The sequence below is a fragment of the Argentina silus genome, assembly GCF_951799395.1.
Source record: "Argentina silus genome assembly, chromosome: 5".
NCBI classification, from domain to species: domain Eukaryota; kingdom Metazoa; phylum Chordata; class Actinopteri; order Argentiniformes; family Argentinidae; genus Argentina; species Argentina silus.
Genome location: NC_139659.1, coordinates 10,579,773 through 10,596,410, shown reverse-complemented (window position 1 = coordinate 10,596,410; position 16,638 = coordinate 10,579,773). Strand labels below are relative to the sequence as shown.

At 42.3% G+C, this 16,638-nt stretch overlaps 2 protein-coding genes across 4 annotated transcripts; one reads left to right on the top strand and one right to left on the bottom strand.

Moving 5' to 3' along the window:
• Positions 1-587: 587 nt before the first annotated feature.
• On the bottom strand, positions 588-11,702 carry st8sia5 (ST8 alpha-N-acetyl-neuraminide alpha-2,8-sialyltransferase 5; the record flags this gene model as incomplete). 3 transcript variants are annotated; one of them, XM_083670452.1, is made up of 8 exons in its annotated part: positions 588-1,065; positions 1,250-1,342; positions 1,479-1,591; positions 1,773-1,917; positions 2,428-2,514; positions 3,441-3,533; positions 6,979-7,086; positions 11,557-11,702. In XM_083670452.1, the coding sequence occupies 8 exons, from the start codon at positions 11,700-11,702 to the stop codon at positions 603-605; spliced, it is 1,248 nt and encodes a 415-aa protein (XP_083526578.1). In that variant the 3' UTR covers positions 588-602. The 3 variants fall into 3 exon arrangements, with proteins under 3 accessions (XP_083526578.1, XP_083526579.1, XP_083526580.1); XM_083670453.1 differs by lacking the exon at positions 6,979-7,086; XM_083670454.1 differs by lacking the exons at positions 3,441-3,533; positions 6,979-7,086.
• A 1,371-nt stretch (positions 11,703-13,073) lies between these two features.
• On the top strand, positions 13,074-15,629 carry rpl37 (ribosomal protein L37). The gene is made up of 4 exons (XM_083670134.1): positions 13,074-13,120; positions 14,172-14,307; positions 15,125-15,209; positions 15,525-15,629. The coding sequence occupies exons 1-4, from the start codon at positions 13,118-13,120 to the stop codon at positions 15,592-15,594; spliced, it is 294 nt and encodes a 97-aa protein (XP_083526260.1). The 5' UTR covers positions 13,074-13,117; the 3' UTR covers positions 15,595-15,629.
• Positions 15,630-16,638: the final 1,009 nt, after the last annotated feature.

The window sequence follows — 16,638 nt, the reverse complement described above, 5'->3', positions numbered from 1 at the left end:
AACATTTTCTTTTGGATTAGCTCAACATCAATATGTTCAAGATTTTTTTACACAAACATTAAAAGCTGCCACACCCACAGAGTGTCTGAGAAAGAGAGCACAGAGGGGATGATGGTCACACAGGAAGTGTCAAAGAGAATGTACAGGAGGAGGTGAGGGACACACAGAGTGGCCCTTTTCCAGTGTAAATACTTGTGCAACGTTGAGTAGAAATCAACACCTCTGTACAGCAGTACCACTGAACCACTACATTTTCACAGAAACGACATCACTAGGAGGACCACTGCACATAAAAACAAGCAATCTACAGTTATAGAATTAAAGATACCAACGGTCATTTCAGTTGCTTATTAAGCAAGTTAGGAAACACATCACAAGTAAAGAAATTATAATTGGTGTTAAAGCAAGCAACCTTCAATGTATAAAGGAGCTGAGCACCGATGTGTACGCTCAAATGGCCATCTCTCCTCAGTCCTCAACAGCAAAGAAATACCACTGTACAGTATCTTTAAATTAAAATATGCAAAATAAAAACAAAAAAAACATGATAATTGGTAACCTCCCACTATGCATTGCAGGTCGGGGCGTTGCCAGGTGCGTGATCAACTGCAGCTTCCGGTGTGCACGTGGACAATCCCACGCGTGTGCATGTGCAGGAAGTTAAAAATCTCATGGGGCATGGCGTGGAAGCCGGGGCGGGGCTTGACGTTGTCGTAGTAATGGTGGGTGATGAAGATGCCCATGGGGTTCATGGGGAAGCCCCAAAAGCCGTAGAGGTGAACCTCCTCACACAGTTCCATGGCGGCAGTGACAAGCATCAGGCCACTGCTGAGGCGCTTGGCCCGGATACCTTGCACTGACCAGAAGCGCTGCACATTCAGCAGGTACTGAGGGTGGAAGAAGAACACCCCTCGCTGGGAGTCAAAGTCATCCAACATGTACTTGACCCGGAAGGAGACATCTGTGTTGCGCGTGTTGTAGAACGCAGGCAGAACCACAGAGGAGTTCTCATAGTTCTGCAGGACCTCATAGAATGGCCGCCGCCACTTCTCCAGCTTCTGGAACCTGTGGTTCAGTGGAGGAGAGGTATGAGCACATTCATATCACTGTGTGTGTGTGTGTGTGTGTGTGTGCGTGCGTGCGTGCGTGTGCGTGTGCGTGCAATAATCCAATATGAATTACAATTGATTACTTTGTTTTGACATTTAGTGGTTTCTATATACAGTATGAACCAGCCTCAGTACAGTACCTCTCAGTTATGATACTTGGATTAATGGTCACCAGATCCGTCTTTGAGCCAACGTCAGCCGAGTACTTGTGAGAGATGGGTGGTATGTTGCATCTTTGAGGAAAGCACATTTTGGTCAATGTTAAATGCAGACTCGAGACCTGAGCATAGCAAATCTGATTCAACATCTTGCCTTTTGATGTTAATAGACAGAAATAAGACAACCCAAGCGGTATCAAATGCTGTATACCTAAACACAAAATCGGCTGAGTCAATTTCCTTTCCACATTTGCTGTTCTTGATGATCCCTCCATTTCCAATAACTGCACATTTCTTGTACTGAGATTTGGAGTATGGCATATCCTTTGAATGCAAAAGAACCAGAGTCAGACAGAAATATGATAGTATAACCAGGGATTAAATTACAGTAGAGAGGGGTTGTAGAGTTAAGGTTTGGAGGCAACATACAGGATCTACCGTGGATATACAGTACAGTACGATAGTACAATCAGTCCTCTGCATGAGCATGAGGAGGCGCACTCACATCGGGAAACATCTTGAAGACCTCTGTGCTGATGGGCAGGATCCCACTGGTGTCCACCTCATACCTCAGCCTGGTGCCTGCCGGGGTGTTCCTCTTAGTGGTGAACAGGAAGGAAGGCGCATTACAGCACCGCGATAGAGACATCCTATTGGACGGAGGAGTTACAATAAAAACAGCGCTATGGCATAGATACTTTAAAAAAAAAAAAAAAAAAAAAAAAATGTTTTTAGGGCATTTCTGCTTTATTGGGATAGAGACAGTAGAGATTGACAGGAAGGATGGGAGAGAGAGGAGGGATGACATGCAAGATAGGTCGAGGGTCGGAATCGAACCAGGAACCTTGCGATTACGTGGTAAGCCACTAAGCGCCACTCAGCGCCCCAGCATAGATACTTATTGAAGTATCAACGGTGTCTTATCATACAGACAGAGAGAATAGAGATGTAAGGTGTGTCAGAAGCAGTAGCGGACTGGCAAATCTGGAGCAGCGGGAGAATTCCTTTTGTTGTCCCAGTGTGTCCCTGGTCAGAGGCACAATAGAGCTTAGGGCTGCAAGACATAAAAGACTGAATGGGGTTGATACAGTGTGTTTGTCAGAGCTGGTTCATCCTGAGACACGCTCGTTGTGATGGACGAGAGGGTTGATTTTGCTCACTTGAAGTTGTTGGTCTCCACCTTATTCGGCTCCCACTTGCACACTTGCAGATTCCTCCATCTCGCAAACAGCTCGCCGGTCTTCACCCTGCCGGGGCAGAGAAACCCCATGTGAGAGAAGATAGGACAGACAGTGCATGCTTAGCAATGGAGGCAGAAATCGAAGGACGGGCTCATTGTAATGCATTGAAGGGAATAAGGAACGGTATCAAACAGATACTATTCCTTATTCTGTTCCTTGCATTACAATGAGCCCGTCCTCCGATTTCTACCTCCGCTAGCCTCCCCTGACGCTTATGTATAAGCCCTAGAAAGAAAGGAGTAGTCTCGCAAAGAGGCACAGAAACTGCATACAACATAAAAAGGTAGAAGACGACTGAGGTTTAAAAGAGTTGTCACGGAGATAACAGCGCTCCACGGGATAGATAGCACGACCATCACTGCTCTGCGGTGTAACAGGAGACTTTATGGTGGTACTGGATTTAGCCTCGCGTCAAGGCACTCGCTTGTCTTGAGGAGAGAAGATGGCGACGATGACTCGAAAATAGAAGGTCTCTAAATAGCTCCCCTTGACCTGACATTCCCCCTCTGATGATTGGAGAATGTGATGTGCTCCGGGACGCAGGGGTGCATGTAATGAGAGCCACTGCACTGCTGTCACTGTCAGAGAGCTGCCTCACTGCCTGGCACTCTGCCCCCTAAGCCAGACCCATAACCATGGACGATAATGAGGACTAACACCCCCAGGAACACAGTCCATAGCGTCATGGTAACTAGACCACGTTAACACTAATGGACACTATTCTAAAGTTTTCTGGGTACAGTATGTCTCCTTGATGAGTCTGCTGTATCCAATGTATAAATGTATAACACTATTGTGGGTCTGTGTCTGTAAGAGGTATGGTGTAACTAATGTATGGTAGTTTGAGGGACAGTAATACACAATCATCTAATGTATCTACAGTATTGTGTAGCGTTGTACATGTATTATGGATGTGGCAGTTGATCACTCACATGGTCAGGACTTTGACATCCATAATCTCCTGCCTGAGCTCTTTACATGCAGTGGAGTTGAAGTCATAGGATCCATCGTAAGAGCCCAGATACCTGGAGAGATAGTCACAGTCAGCCTCACGCTGCACTACTCTACACACCCATCAAACAACAATAAACAGGGTTGGGACACAACACAACATTGGGTAGGGGAAAGATTTTCAATCTGTGAGGCACTCTTAACTGTCTGTATCTTAGAAAAAATACCAAAATATCAATCTTACATTTTCTTACATGTAAAGACATTGTTGTGAGATGATAATGACAGGAGTGATTTCATTCCTACGTCACAGAGTGATGGGGGGTAGGGGGATCCACAGTGTGTGTCCTGGACACTTTCTGCCGTCAGCTATCATCATTTAACATAAAACAATGTGATACACTTCTCTATGTACTCATACATTAAGCTTACTGTAGCTTTAATACACATCATTGAAATGTTGTCCTCTTTTCTTTGTTTTCAGTATTTTTTAGTGTACACTGAATTGTTTTTATTATTCAGAACAACAATTAACACTGACATTCTCTGACAAACCAAAAGAAAATCGGAATTTTAACAGAAATAGTGTGAATACATCGTAAGAGAGAGAGAGGGTCAAAAAACCCTTGTGAAGAGAAATTTTATGGCAAAAGCCCCTAAACTGCACAACCTTTATCTTGGATAAGGTGTGTGTTGGGTGGCATGTGCTCCATAGAGAGGACTGCACAGCAGTGCTGTATGATGTCTAAGGTGAACATGAGCTGGGGATAACGATGTCCTGCTGGCAGCAAACGTAATCCATCAGGTCCTCGTGTGGAATAACTATAACATATTTTCCTTATCTACAGATCTCTTTGCATGTATACTGTAGATACAGGTACTGTATAGATAACATGAAAATCTGTTGCCCCTTTACATTTGTATATTGTCATCTATTTGGTATGACATGCACACATACATACATACATACATACATACATACATACATGCATGCACATGCATGTTGTACATATAATCATCATTTACCTACAGTCGTCATTCTCACTGTCAGATTCAAACCATTTGATTAGATCACATCTTATTAAACTTGATAATAATATGGCATATTGTGAAATCCAGGGGAGGCTGGTGGTGGCAGAAATCCGAGGATGGGGTCATTGTAATGCATGAAATGGAATGAGGAATGGTCTCATTCCGTTCCATGCATTACAATGAGCACGTCCTCCGATTTCTGCCTCCACCAACCTCCAGTGAATTCCTGATTGGACAGATACAACCTTTACATGCTTGAGGGGCTTGGAAATCTTCTTATAGAGGTTCCAGACAAGGAAAATAACCCAGTAAATAAACATTATACAGAAATGACGACACAAATCAAAAACACACAAATTATCTGTTTGGTATGGTGGTTGTGACTATGTGACATTTGACACAAACATAATGACTTCTGTGGAGAAAAATGGGAAGACATGGTCAACATTTTAGCATGGTACTGAAGATATAAGGATATTTTTCCTAATATTTTACATATTGTTTTGCCTTTTTAGTGTGATGTCTAAAAAAGCACCAGCCCTGAAATCTTGCTCTCTAGCCAAAATTGGTGCCTCTCTATTAGGCTGGGCAGAGAGCCACGTGGGGGTCAGATCTTATTTAAATGGGTTTGTAATGGATAATGATATTGATCCATACACCATCTTTGGAGGAGGCTGCTCTCTCTGGTGCCTAAGCTGGACATCGATCTACTGAAGATGACAGCAGAGACGACGAACAAACTTGGCCTCAGGGGTGCCAGGAAGGAAGAGGTTGCACCAAATGGAAGGGTACATGTAGAAGCTTGCTAAAAATACATCTTGTATTATGTAATCATGATTTGAAACATGAGTAATAAATATTTCACTATATTGGGATGGTTGAAAGAAATGTATCTGTGCTAAATATGCTTCTGTCTATTTGTGGCACCATTTAGAGCAGACGGCAAATTGTGCTATATATTCGGTCTACTGGAGGCACTAGGGCAGGGAGAGTGACTGTGGGTTTGAAGCCAAAATGGTTGCCATCACAGTGTGTGCAATGCCAGTGGATGACAGTTGACTGGGTTTGTAGAGCAAGTGTTAGACCTCACTTAGTGAGATAGGATGGAGTGAAGTGTCAGGGTGGAAACATGATTGTTTTGATGAATATATCGTGTGTGTGGAAGAAGTAAAATGAGGTTACAGAAAAACAGAAAAAGGACAGAATGAGCAGCATGACAGAGAAATGCATTGAAAAGACAAGATGCTGTGACAAAATCAAATAAAGAAGGAACAATGAAACTGGTTGTCTACATCTACCTGATGACAGTGTAATTTTTGATTGAGTTGTTGTCAAGAAGAGGGCTGGAGCAGACATGTGTCCTTAATAATTGTAAACATGTTTATGTCTGAGCTGATCTGTAGCTTCTTTAGCGTTGAGCTATGACGATGAAACCTTACTATAGGCTGTAGCCTAAAAGAGAACACAGGGGGTAAGGCTGAATGTCATCTTAGATAATTCATGCCACGTTGGCTTTCTGCCATCCATGGAGGAGGGCCTGATAGCTAACCAGTGTGTTAGTATACACACCCACACACACTGCCTGTAGGGCCTCAGGGCACTGAGACCTGAGACCTGCTGGGAAATGTGCCATATGTCTGTCTTCTTTAGAGAAGAAAACAAAGAAAAGGTAATCTAGGTCGCAGAGAGACAATGCAGATGTGAGAAGAGAAGATAGGGGAGCAGAGAGAAGTGTTCACTATGTATATGACGAACACACATATCTGTGCAGAACACATGACACACAGGTTGAGGACGAGGCGTTTGGAGATGGGTGCTAGATGGGACACAGAGGTACAAGGAGAAGCCAGTACATCAACAGGAGAACGGTGGTCCAACCAGCTTCTCAGGGGATGGGGTCAGGGGTCAGGGTTTAAGGGTCAGGGTGGGAGGGATCAGACAACATGCAAGAGCAAATCTGCAGTGCAACCACCACTGAAAATATGAGAGGTTATCCCTTTCAGACCAATGAAAAAGAAAGAGGCATTCTTTGGTTTCTGTAAAAGTACTTAAAATGCCTTCAGACTGGCCTACCTTTGAGAGGGTTTTTTTTTCTTCTTAATATCGGCTAGGCAAGGTGTGGCTATTAGGGAGCTCTGTGAATCAGGCTGAAAATTCTGACGGAAACATCTGTCAACATGCAGACAGGTAAGTTAGAGTTAAATGTGTGACTTGGTCCTGTGACATCATCACCCCTGCTAACATCTTATGTCTGAACTACGATCTTCAGAAATTCCAAACAAGAAAAGTCAAAATATGTGTTGTTTCTGAATCCGTCTATTCTTGTACAGCAGTTGAGAATACTGGTGGAGGCATCTGAGGCCCAGTCCACACATGCGGTTGGGCTGGGCCATCAGCAGGAAGGACTAACATATCATGTTCTCTATCTCTATCTCTCTCTTTCTCTCAGGGGTGTTGTACAGTCAGTCATTCACGTTGGAAATGTACCTTTTCTTCCCATTTCTGGCAGGCTTCAGAGATCCATCATCCGAGAAATTAACAGGACCGGTCCAATTTCCTGTCTCGTCTCCTTTGAGTCGGCTAAACTGTTGCGCACTAGTAAGAAAATGAATCAGTTTATTTGGGATTTATTGTGCTTTAATTAGCTGAGCTAACAGTCAAACACACACACACACACACACACACACACTCTCACACACACACTCTCACACACACACACACACACACACACACACACACACACACACACACACACACACACACAGGGTTAGGGTTAGGGTTTCATCATTAGAGGGATCAGCATTTGGCTTTAGTATACTAAATCAAACCAAATCAAACATGGTTAGAATGAGCTGTAGATAATGACACCATGGTGGAAGTGTATCTTGTGGTGATAAAACGACTAACTGTCTGGAGTGTGAGAGAGACAATATCACTCTACAGTATCCAGTACATTTGTAATTAGGTAAAAATACATCCAATCACCAAAAAGTGATAATATGAAATCAGAAGGAGACAGGGGTTAACAGAACAGGAGGCATTAATGTACATTACATGTGTGTCCTTTGCATATCAAGTCCTAAACTGAACCAAAGAATGATGAGACATTGAGCTTTGGACCACTGATTAAATCAAAAACAGCTACAGTGATTATTCACCAAAGGGGGACATGCTGAGTTTACAAGCTGAATATCAAAGTGAATTTAGATTGTGCCATCTGGCGTTTGTTGGCACTCAGTCCTCACACCAAGAAGGCTGTGCAATGCAGACACACATTATCAGCCATCTCACAGCAATGTGTATGACTCTTCATTTAGCCTTATGAAACTGATCGTCAGACTTGGGGTTAGTAATCATTCACCAATTCTGTCATATAGACAATATTGCAGCGCTGTCAAATATATTTTAGTAGAAGAGCTTGTTACTGTATGCTCATGCACATTATGGAAAAAACTAACACTCATTCCATAAATTAGAAATCGACTTGTTATTGACAGGAAATCTAGTAGGAGCAGAGAAACTGAATGAATACTTAACGATTTACAGAGAACAGCTACATAGAGGCCACCTTTCAGAGGTGCATAGCACCTAAACCCCCTATGGCTCGGCCTCTGCACCCCACTGGATGAGGCATAGTCCAACTCCCTGAGTAACATGGGTGGATTGAAAGAATAAGGTAAATCCAAATATTGGAACCCGTTTTAATTCATGTAGTTATGTATATCATCATAATTGTGGTGTAGGTGCATGTTTGATTATTATATAACTATATAGCATCTGTGTTGTTTAAGAGCATGATGATTATTCACTAAGAAACAGCATTGTAGGCAATTGTTCAGCAGTCATGCCATTGTGCCAATAACCTTCTAGGATTCTGTTCTTGTGGGCAGAAAAATGTAAGTGTTGTACTCTCAAATTATCGTGCACGTAAATCCTGTAGCTAACCACATTATGTGATAAAAGCAACACTACTTTGAGCTCCATGTCAATACTGCTGGCCCATTTGGCTGCTCTGAGAGCCACTTAGAAATCTCAATGACAGAGCGTGCTAAAACCGGACATGGAGTTTAGTCCTCCGAATCCACAGTGGCTGTGCACCTGCAGTTATATAAAAATGATGCCTCTGTGCAAGGGAACCTCCTTTCCTACTAGATAAAACATAATTTGACCGATCATATCATACAAATACGATATCACTGATATCACACAGCACTCTATTGACGTTGCTTTCAAACTCTTAAAAGAGCTTTTGCTTCACTGCGAGTTGATCAATACATCTGTCTGTAGTGTCCATTTATTGCATACATTTTTAATAATAACATATCGGGCAGAGACACGACTTTCCAAACACAATTCCAAATATCATCCTATCGGATAAGTTAAACAGGCACAACAAGGACTGAGCTACAGGACACGCTGCACTCTAAATGCTCTGTGAGTCAGACTGGCCCAACCATAGAAGGCATGAAAACAGGCAAGGGCGGAGTAGGGGTTGTGAGAGTAGAGCAGGAATACTACATACTGCTTAGATGGCCATTAATCTCTGCCCAACATTATTTTAACTGGTGAGGGTTTCTTAAGTGCTTACTCAATGAAGAGATTGAACTATCACTGTGCCAAGGTACATTATTCATGAAGACATTTGTTAAAGTCCTCCTCAGATCTGTTCTTCTCTGGAGAGTATGCATGCTGAACCAGACACTGTAACAAATTAAAAAGAAAATAGATGTGGTATATGTGGCTCTGTACGGTTTTAACAAGCCAATTACCAAAGACCAAGATTTGATAAAAAATTTATGAAACCGGCTGGATTTCTCTACTATGTCTCTGTCCTGTACAATTTGTCTCTGACTCAGTCTTTAACTTCCCCAAAGAGTCCATGGTGCCACTTCTACCCTGCTCTGGGTATTTTTAGGCCCTCTCAGAGTCAAGTGAAGATGAGAGAAGATAATGTGCCTCCCCCCATAAAGTGGGTCACTGTGTATTATTCAGTCTTCTCCTTTCTGTCTTGTGATTTCACAGCCTTCATATCTGCCACCACAGCAAACAGCTTTGAGGGGTGTTTGTTAATGTCAGAGCAGCGAGGCTGTGCTATATGATACACTCTATGGAGATTCATTGGGAGATTTATTGAGTGACAGAATGCCCATGGCATTACTCCACTCCAAAGCACACGTCTTAAACAGGCGTACCCCACTTTTGCCAGTCTTGAAAGACCTACTTAATCTTGACCTTTCAGGTGTATCACCACTCTGATGTCAAAGACGATAGTATCATGAGAAGACTGAGTACCCAAGTCACTGAGGGTAAAACAAAATCTGTGAAATGAAACCGTTTAAAATGGTCGAGCCGCTGTCCCCTCAGTTGTATCAGGTGGCTTAATATCGGAGCACTAGCATGCTGTCTTTTCCAGTCCCCAAGAATCTGTTCATTTGCAGAGATGGTGCTCTGAGGTCCTCTGGGTTCCTCTGGGGCCAGAGAGTATGAGTCCCTTGTTTGGCTGGGGAAGAAACCCCAGTGTGTGCCGAGAGGGGCTGAACCAGGGCTGAACCCACCGACTAAGCTTGTTGTCATGGTTTCTGCATGGGGAGGGGGAATATCTCACAATGACATCATTTCCAAGACACACACTGTCACTCTCTCTCTCTCACACACACAATTACTCTCTCTCTCTCTCCCTCGCCCCCCACCCCCCTTCGCTCTCTCTTTCTCTCTCGTCTCACACTGAGGTGTGTGCAGACACAGTGTAGCAAAATGGCTGCCGTTGCCCACTGGTTCTGTTGTGTAGCCCATTCCCCTCTCTCCCAGTCAAGGTGCTAGGAGTGGGGGCAGGCAGAGGTGCTGCTGGGGGGCTGGATTCATACCATCTCAGCCATAGGGTCAGGATGCCATGAATCCTCAGGATGTCATCAGACTAGCCTGGACGGGGGGGATGGGGGGGGGGCAGGGGCAGGTGAGGGGGCGTTGGGAGCAGTTAGAATGCAGCACATGTATGTTTGCTGTGAGGCAAAGCCATAATGTGCTGTCTAAAATCTCTGGGGTGGGGAGGGGCATATCTTTTCTCTTTTTTTTTTTTTTTTGCATGTAAAGATGAAACATCTCAGCTTCTCAGCATCTGCTCAGCTCACAATCAAAAACATCCCAGAACATGATAATGCAGAGGTCAATGCCTTCCAATAAATATTCCTATAGCATTTATCATTGTGTTATTTCCAAAATAGGTTTCATTATAAAAAAATATTGATTAAGATTCCCTATTAGTAGAGAAACTGTATGGCTGCTGTAGCAGAGGTGTTATGAAACATATTAGGAATGCGTTATTCCGCAGTAACACAGGACAGTAAATAACTATCTATTTTGATAATAGGCCGTGTGGCATTAAAATACTCAAATGATCTATATTGAGTGCAAAATATCCATGAATAACCTGCATCGATAGATTTGAATAGTTTTAGACACAGTGATATCAGCAGATATCCAAGCCTTGTGTAAGATGTATGACCAGTCGATAAGGCTGAAACTGAAAAACAAATAAAGATATAACAAAAATAAAGGAAATACACTACCATAAACAGCTCGAGCACTGTGTATGGCATGAATGTGATGCATCATTTTCATAAAAATATCAAAAATAAATCTCATGAGAATAGTTCATATGCCACTTAAAAATGGATGTCTACTGCTATTGTTCTTTTCAGCCATTATGCTGGTTTTCCCCATGCAGCAGCCTATAGGCTGTACAACAATACATCCAGACTACTCCCACATTTATACAGAATGATAATAATTCCATAACACCAATGATGATAGTAAGATCCATTTGATGTGGCTGCTGTGATATAACCTAGGCCCATTTCCCTATATCATTGCATGCACTGTTATGCAATATGAACATGAATCTTAATTAGCCTATAATATATATCACATCTGATCATCTTAATTATATATATATATATATATATATATATATATATATATATATATATATATATATATATATATATATATATATATATATAGACAGTAAATGTATAGAAATTAAACATATATTTCCACAGCGCTTACCTTTTAATGTAGGTTTTGCCATAAAGAATCTGTTGTAAAAGTGTAACCAGTCCAAATGCGCAAATGAATATAAAACAAAGAGATCTATTGCCGAGTAAATCTTTACCCGACGTTGGGTCGTAGTATCCCATTCTTCGGCGCAGCATCCGCTGGTGCCCAAAACCCAGAATTAGGATTCTCACGCCGCTGCATTAAGGATCAATTGGACATGTTTACCATTAACGCATTCGAGAGGACATAGTCCAACGCAACGCTATGCACAACTACCGTTACTGCAGCCGCACCACGGATCTCATTGGTCTTGGTCGAGCATCGCCTAATAGCAAATGTGGAAATGTAAAGGTCCGAACAACAGATCGTGATTTTATCAGGTCTAATCGTCAAAAAAAGATGTTACCGTCATATATTTCGCAAGAGTGATTGCACATAATTCCTGAAATGTATCGTCAAAAATCCCTGACATCTCTTTGAAATCATGCGTTAGCGTCACGACTGGGAGCTGCGCTCGGTCTAAGAGCTAGACAGGCAATGACAGGCAGTGCAGACATCCCAGTCTAATTGACCGGTTGTACATACGAAGAGGATATACCTGATAGAATTAAGTATGACTATATCGCGTTCATAACCCCATACGATCAAATGTTTGTTTGCGCGAAAGCTCTCCTATCTGAAATCAGGACAAACAGGCGCGTGACCGCAATTCGTAATGAAGTGGCGCACAGGTTGGTGATACTGATGATGCGCCTTCTATTAGGGGCGTATTATGGTCTAAAGATGCTCTGTGAGGTTCAGCCCAAGTCAGCCAAAAAAAAAACAATGTCACAGTGTCTTCTCACAAGGACACAAGGACACAAGGACACACACACACACACACACACACACACACACACACACACACACACACACACACACACACACACACACACACACACACACACACTGTCTGCCATCTCATTTGCAAATTATAGCCTGATGATAGGCAATTAGCCTAATGACATTATTTGAGAAATTATGCTCACATAATGTTTGTTTTGACAAAACATAGGCCTGTGATTGAGCCTGAGAATCGTAGTCACCATGTAAAAAAGACCTACACCCAAAAATATTAACCTGTTTTTTTGTTGTCTAATTGTTGCCCATGCGATCGTTCTCTGAATATTTCTCAACAGTTAAGCCTATAGGCCCTACACCTTTTCTCAGTATTTTCCCCGGAATTTAATGGAAATAATGGAATTACTCCACCACACAAAACGTTGTAGCGCTGCTTTAATACTAGTAGGTTATACGGGGGCATTAGCTTATAAATCCACTCTTGACATATTTCACCTGTGTGAAGTCATTCAAAGACCTCACTGTTTGCATTTCTTATTTCTATTTAAATGTTTACATCCAAATGCTTACAATGATAATCGTTAGGCTATTCTAGTAGGTCTATTTATTGATAAATGCGTTCCTCAATTAAGCGGCCAACTGTCCATGTTACACCGGAAAGACAACGGTTGTAATTAAATGAAACACCAATCCCTTTTCCGGTCTCTTTCCACCGACCCCCAGGAAGAAAATGGTGAGTGAAAACATATAGGCGAGTTATATCTTTAAACATCTATTTATATTGCAGTTTGTCTGGCCCGGACTTGTAATTTTTTACGAGTTGCAATAACCGATAAGTATATGACCCCGATATTGTTCATGAAGAAGTTCTAGATTGAGTACAAAAATATTCACTATCAATGTAGCCCAATGCTGGCTAGCTATCTAGCAAGCTGTTCTTTTGAATGGGCTATGCTGGTATTCACAAGACCTGGAGCAACGTGTACGTTGTAGACGGGTCCTCAACTAACTAGTTAGTTGCAAGACACAAAATCAAACTATCTACCTTTTTTTTTGCTGGCCCTGTATCTTGTCGGCTACGTATCTAGTGTTCTAACTAGCCAACGTTGCTTTGGCTAGCTAACATGCATAACTTGACCAAGCAAAAAAAAGTAGATAGTTTGATTTTGTGTCTTGCTACTAACTAGTTAGTTGAGGACTCGTCTACAACGTACACGTTGCTCCAGGTCTTGTGAATACCAGCATAGCCCATTCAAAAGTACAGCTTGCTAGATAGCTAGCCAGCATTGGGCTACATTGATAGTGAATATTTTTGAACATTAGTGTGTGTAGTCATTGCTAACTAGGCATCTAGAAAGCCATATCTTAATTTTCATGTTTAGACACACCAACCTACAGCGTGTTTTTGGTGCAAAGTTGGCATTTCAGCCACTGATTTTCTTTCCAAAGTGACACAAACATTGATGTAACTAGCAAGGTAGTCAGTGTAGTCCAGCTTCATGGCCCAGAAAGCAGGTATATTGTGAAATGAATTGCTTGTCACCAGGTAGTGTCTTGTCAATGATGTTTACAATACAAATGTCTGAACATATGAATTTCAGTGATTCTACTTGTTTGGCTGAGACAAGACATTGGTGTCTATGAAAATGACAGCCCCAATGGAATCAAATTCCTTGAGCAGCAGACTGTTTTTAAATCATGTGCTGTTTGTATGTGTTTAAGTTTTATTGTTGGTGTTATGCAGCAGTGGGTGTGGCTTTAACCTCTGGTCGTTGTTGTTTTAGACGAAGGGGACATCGTCCTTCGGTAAGCGGCGTAATAAGACGCACGGTTTGTGCCGTCGCTGTGGCTCCAAGGCATACCACCTGCAGAAGTCGTCCTGCGGAAAGTGTGGCTACCCCGAGAAGCGCAAGAGAAAGTGTGAGTACTCGCTACATATACTGTCTTTGACAGCTTATTCATATGGCCAACATACAGGACTTGGTGTAAGTTACGCTATCTTTGAGTCCGGGGTTTCCGTTAGCAGGTAGTTAGCGGCTTTTGGACATTAAAAATGTTCAAAATCTTGTCAGCCATAATGTCTGGGGAAAATGACAGCACGCCATTTATAACGCAACTTAAAGCCTGCAGGACACATCAGCAGAGGCCTAGGGTTCGTAGGCGAGGATTGACTGTTAACAATTAGAAAAGGTTAGATGACAGGCCAGCCTAACTGACGACTCTTGAGACAGGTGAGGATGCTGCCACTCACTGATGGACTGGAGAAAAGGTTTTGCTCACACTGCGAGAAGACCAGGAAGAAAGTCCTGGAAGAAACATTTATTCGCAAGGGGAGCAGTTCTCACTCAGGCACATTAGCGAATAGGGAATGTTAATAAAAAGTTTTTGTAGCCTTCAACACCAATACGAGGCATTTCAGTAATTGGGACAAACAGAAGGAGAACTTTAAAAAGCGCTCAAAACTATTTGCGTTATTTCTGCAGATGATATACAGCCTAATTGGAAACAACAACAAAACAGCCATTGTGCATCTGTCAGTGACTAGAGCAGAAAGAAAGCATATTTTATCCCCCCAAAATTCTAACAGCGCAGTGACTAAACTCTTCTTTGAAGCAAATCACTTTTCAATCAAATGTTTTTGATGAGCCATTGTTCTTCAATCCCCTATAAGTTGTCCGTAGGTATGTGCAGGTCAGCTTCTGTGGTTTGTGTGTTGACCTGTTGTTTTGTTCTGTAGATAACTGGAGCGCCAAGGCCAAGAGGAGGAACACTACCGGAACCGGCCGTCTGAGGCATCTGAGAGTCGTCTACCGCAGATTCAGGTGAGCAGGACACAGGACAGGAGGGCCCTGCTGTTGAGTAGACGCATGGTCAAGTGCCATGCAGAACAAATTTTGTCTCTGCTTTGATTCAATCATTGTGCTGAAAACAATGCCAGCTGAAAGTCGCTTACCAGTGATGTCACTAAATAAATGTCTGAACAAATGAGATCACAGTGATTTCAACTTTTTACTGAGGTAAGCTTCGCTGCTGTAGCAATTATGAACGTGGGTTCAAATTGAAAGCCTCCTGCTTAATGGCATGTATTGTGGAGCAATATCACAAGTCTCATTTCCTCTCCCTCTTATCCTTTACAGGAACGGATTCCGGGAAGGGACCGTCCCCAAGCCCAGGCGGTCTGCAGTGGCTGCCTCTAGCTCGTCCTAGACACACTTTGTTTCAATAAATGTGCTGTTGATAAAGATGTGTCTTTCTTTCAATACGAATACCACATTAACTATTTTGTAGCAGTTGGAAAACAGTGATGTTGAACTCTGCTCCCAGTCGTGTGTGTGTGGTATAAAGAAAATGCATTGATTTTCACCAGTCGTTTGTGGAAACCGGGGCTATTAAATTACTGGTGCTTCTATTACTAGAGCCACCTGATAGTTGATTATCAATATCTTTGATTGATCAGCCTTAGTCGACCCAATATGAAAGTGTGTAATTCTGCTTTGGTCCTGGCTACATTTGGTTATTCACGTGTCCCCAGTTTACACCAGGCACTATATTAAATTAATCTGCAACCTTACTGCCACAGCCCCATTCTCTACCCTTTCCCTTGAAGTGTTTTGCACTCCCATCTCACAGAGCTCATGTACACACCAATTCTATGCCTTTAAATCCATGAGAGGGAATGCACAAGTGGATACTTGATCGGGATGCAGATTTGGTTACTGTTGTGTTGTGCTGTGCCCACTTATTGAAATTAAATGGGTGACTTCTGAATTATTGGTGTCGTAATAGAAAGTATGAGTTTATAGTCTCTTCAGGGCAGGGTGTGTAAAGAATATGACGGGCAGCTGGAATATAGTTAACCTCTTAAAGTGAATGTCCTATTTGACTAACTTCCTCCTAACAACCAGATCCAGACTAAACTGCTTATAACATGAGAAAGATGATCAGATGCAAAAGCAGGACCATTTGATAGGTAACATGTTGATGTTTTGTGTGGATATGCTCAGATCATAGTTCAGAATAACATTCTACACATGACAAGGAGATAAAATAAACAGTAATCAAATTAAAGCAGGGTTTTGGGGCTATAAACATAAACTGGGGAGTACAGACAACATACAGCTTTATCTGTCACTCTGCCCATGCACATATGTAATCACTGAAACAAAAATCTCATTCATCATTCTCAAATAGAGTGAATCGGAAATGAAGTAATCTCACAATAGGGAAAGGGAAAACTTGGTGTTTCCCTAG

Coding starts and splice junctions, on each gene's coding strand:
- rpl37 (XM_083670134.1), top strand. Junction 14,308..15,124: donor CGAGAAGCGCAAGAGAAAGT/GTGAGTACTCGC, acceptor TTTGTTCTGTAG/ATAACTGGAGCGCCAAGGCC. Junction 15,210..15,524: donor GTCGTCTACCGCAGATTCAG/GTGAGCAGGACA, acceptor TATCCTTTACAG/GAACGGATTCCGGGAAGGGA.